At 38.6% G+C, this 2500-nt stretch overlaps 1 protein-coding gene across 1 annotated transcript in view; it reads right to left on the bottom strand.

The window, feature by feature from the left end:
* The window catches only part of LOC144980036 (WD repeat-containing protein 47-like), a 109151-nt gene that overhangs the window by 11431 nt on the left and 95220 nt on the right, over nt 1-2500 (bottom strand). Inside the window, exon 11 of the mRNA XM_078927498.1 lies at nt 1152-1354. Coding sequence (XP_078783624.1) covers nt 1152-1354 — 203 coding nt within the window. The remainder of the gene's footprint in view (nt 1-1151; nt 1355-2500) is intronic.

Here is a 2500-nt window from a genome sequence, read left to right as displayed (position 1 = left end):
TTATTTATTTATTTTTTTTTAGACCCATGTCTTCCAAATGTTCATAGCTCCTGTATGTGACTGGCTTCACTTCAGTTAAGCACGGTGATGATTTAAATACGATCATAACTCCTCCACCTTTTCCATTTTGTCTATTTGCATAAAAAGCACTATATCAACTAGGTATCAATTGACTATTAGGTTGACATGTCAACCAAGTTTCTGTAATTACAAGAATATCACAGTCTTTTTCAATAATTAAATCTTGAATTAAAATTGTTTTGTTGTTGACTGATCGTGAGTTCAGTTCATCATGTAAAACATGATGTATCTCCCACGACCCGGTAATAGGTATTGTTCTCTTTTTGTCAAAGATTGAGGGGGCAAGGCGTGTGGCAAGTGACAACAGGGAGCAGCAGGCCGATGACCAGTGACGATGATTTGTCACCTGCATAGATGTTTTCATCGTAAAGATTAAAATCAGACTTACATTTATTATTGTCATAAAAATGTTTATTAATGTTGATGGCAGTTCAATTAAAGTAGGAGGGGCACGAGGGGAAGGCCTGACTGGCGATGGTCGTCACAGACTAAAGTAATTAAAATAGAGCTTTAATCGCACAGCGTCCCTGGTTGCATAAAAAATAAAATGCGGCGCTCAACCTCTCACTAGCCACTTTTGACGACGTTTTCCCCCCGTTGTCATATTTTACACCTGAGCACGGTGAGAGAATGTGAGTAAAGAACCTTTTCCAAGGACTCAACTATGCGCTGAACGAGGCTCGAACCCAGGACCTTCCGATCCGAAAGCGACACATAGCCGCACGATCACTACCACCCATCCAATCAATGCCCGAGCTTAACATCGCTTGACTGTTGTGACAAGACCGGACACCATAGTGCCGAGCCACCCAGCCAGCCCCTAGACTTCTCAAATAAATAGAGGTGCCTCAATGAGTCAATAAAATGGAGATGAAGATAAAGGGAGTAAATCTGACTCATGAATGAACAACACAAAACAAACGACGTTTTGCCCCTCTGCCTTTTTCAAGTAAACACAGAATACACACACACATACACACACACACACACATATATATATATATATTTATTTATATTAGATTGTCATAAAAATATAGAAACTTTGTAATTTTGTAAATTTGCTTTCTCACCTTGTTGGAGCCCCCTCCCCCACCACCTCCAGTCCTGCCCCCTCCTCCAAGACTGTCTCTCAACGACGATGTCGACGTGGGCAACGACGACGGCGGCGATGAGAATGGGGCCGTCCCGACTGCTGATGACGTCAATGACGACGAAGATGGCGGGGGTGGGGTGGTGATACGAGTAGATTTGGTGGGGGTGCTTCTGGCAGAATCTGGGGGATGAAAATGAAATCCAATTTTAAAACCATAGTACATATGTATTAGTCCAACAATACATTGGCTTCTTATATTTGAAAAAGATGGTAGCTCGGTTTTAAAGTCAGTTTGCTCTAAGACTTAAGTAAAATACAAGTCTGCAAACCTCTGAATCATAAATAAACATTTAGAAGGCAGCGTGGCTCAGCGGTACGGTCTTTGCGTCGTACCCGAAAGGTACCGACTTCGATCACCCGCCGCTGCGCCGTGTGGCCTTGAGCAAGTCACCTCGCCCTAGCTCATTTTGCGGCGCTGCACTGATGCGGCTGATGCCTGGATTATTCGTCTTCCCTTGGTATAGACCCTGTTATCATTTATAAAATGAATTTAAACAACAAGCGTTTCAATACAAATATATATAATAAATGAATGAATAAACAAATAAATAGTAAATAAATAATAAATAAATAAATAAATAAATAAATAAAACCATCAATCAATCAATAATATCAGACACAATGCAGGGTAAATTGTGTAAAAGGGGTGATGTTTTTCCTTATGAAAAAAACAAAACAAAAAACATAGCACACCCCTATGAACGAACAAGATGCTGAATGTAGCGCTGTAAATGGGGTCCTCTGAGTGGTAGAAAAATGCCTCAGTCACTGAAAAATCCCTTCACCCACTGAATTAGTAGATACAAATGGGAATCGGTACCACAATAATAATATAGCTATTATTAAAAAGAAAACCAGATATTACTTTTGCTAACCCTGCAAGGACTGACATATGGCTGAAATATTCATAATTTGAATATTGATATCATTCAAAGCTTTCCGTGTTATTGTTTTCAGTGAGTCAACAGCATCTTTACCAGTCAGGTAGAGTAATAGATAAAATATTTTTTTCTCCAAGGAAGGTAACCAGTGCAGTTACCAGTGTGCCACAGTAAAGTTATGGTGATCTCCCTTGTCATTAATATCTCAGTTTCAATCATGAAATACTTTTGAAAATTTCTCACGTTGTGAAAAAAAAAAAATAAATAAATAAAAAAAAAAAAATAAATAAATAAATAAAAAAGCAATAGATCATTTTTAAGGGCATCACCTATATGCATTAAAACAACTATAATCATAAATGCCTTTAAACCATCTATCAGTGGC

Source organism: Berghia stephanieae, chromosome 9, assembly GCF_034508935.2.
Source record: "Berghia stephanieae isolate SIO BIC M18660-M18661 chromosome 9, UCSD_Bste_1.3, whole genome shotgun sequence".
Taxonomy (NCBI): Eukaryota; Metazoa; Mollusca; class Gastropoda; order Nudibranchia; family Aeolidiidae; genus Berghia; species Berghia stephanieae.
Note: the sequence above shows the minus strand (reverse complement) of the source record. Positions and strands in the feature narration are given on the sequence as shown.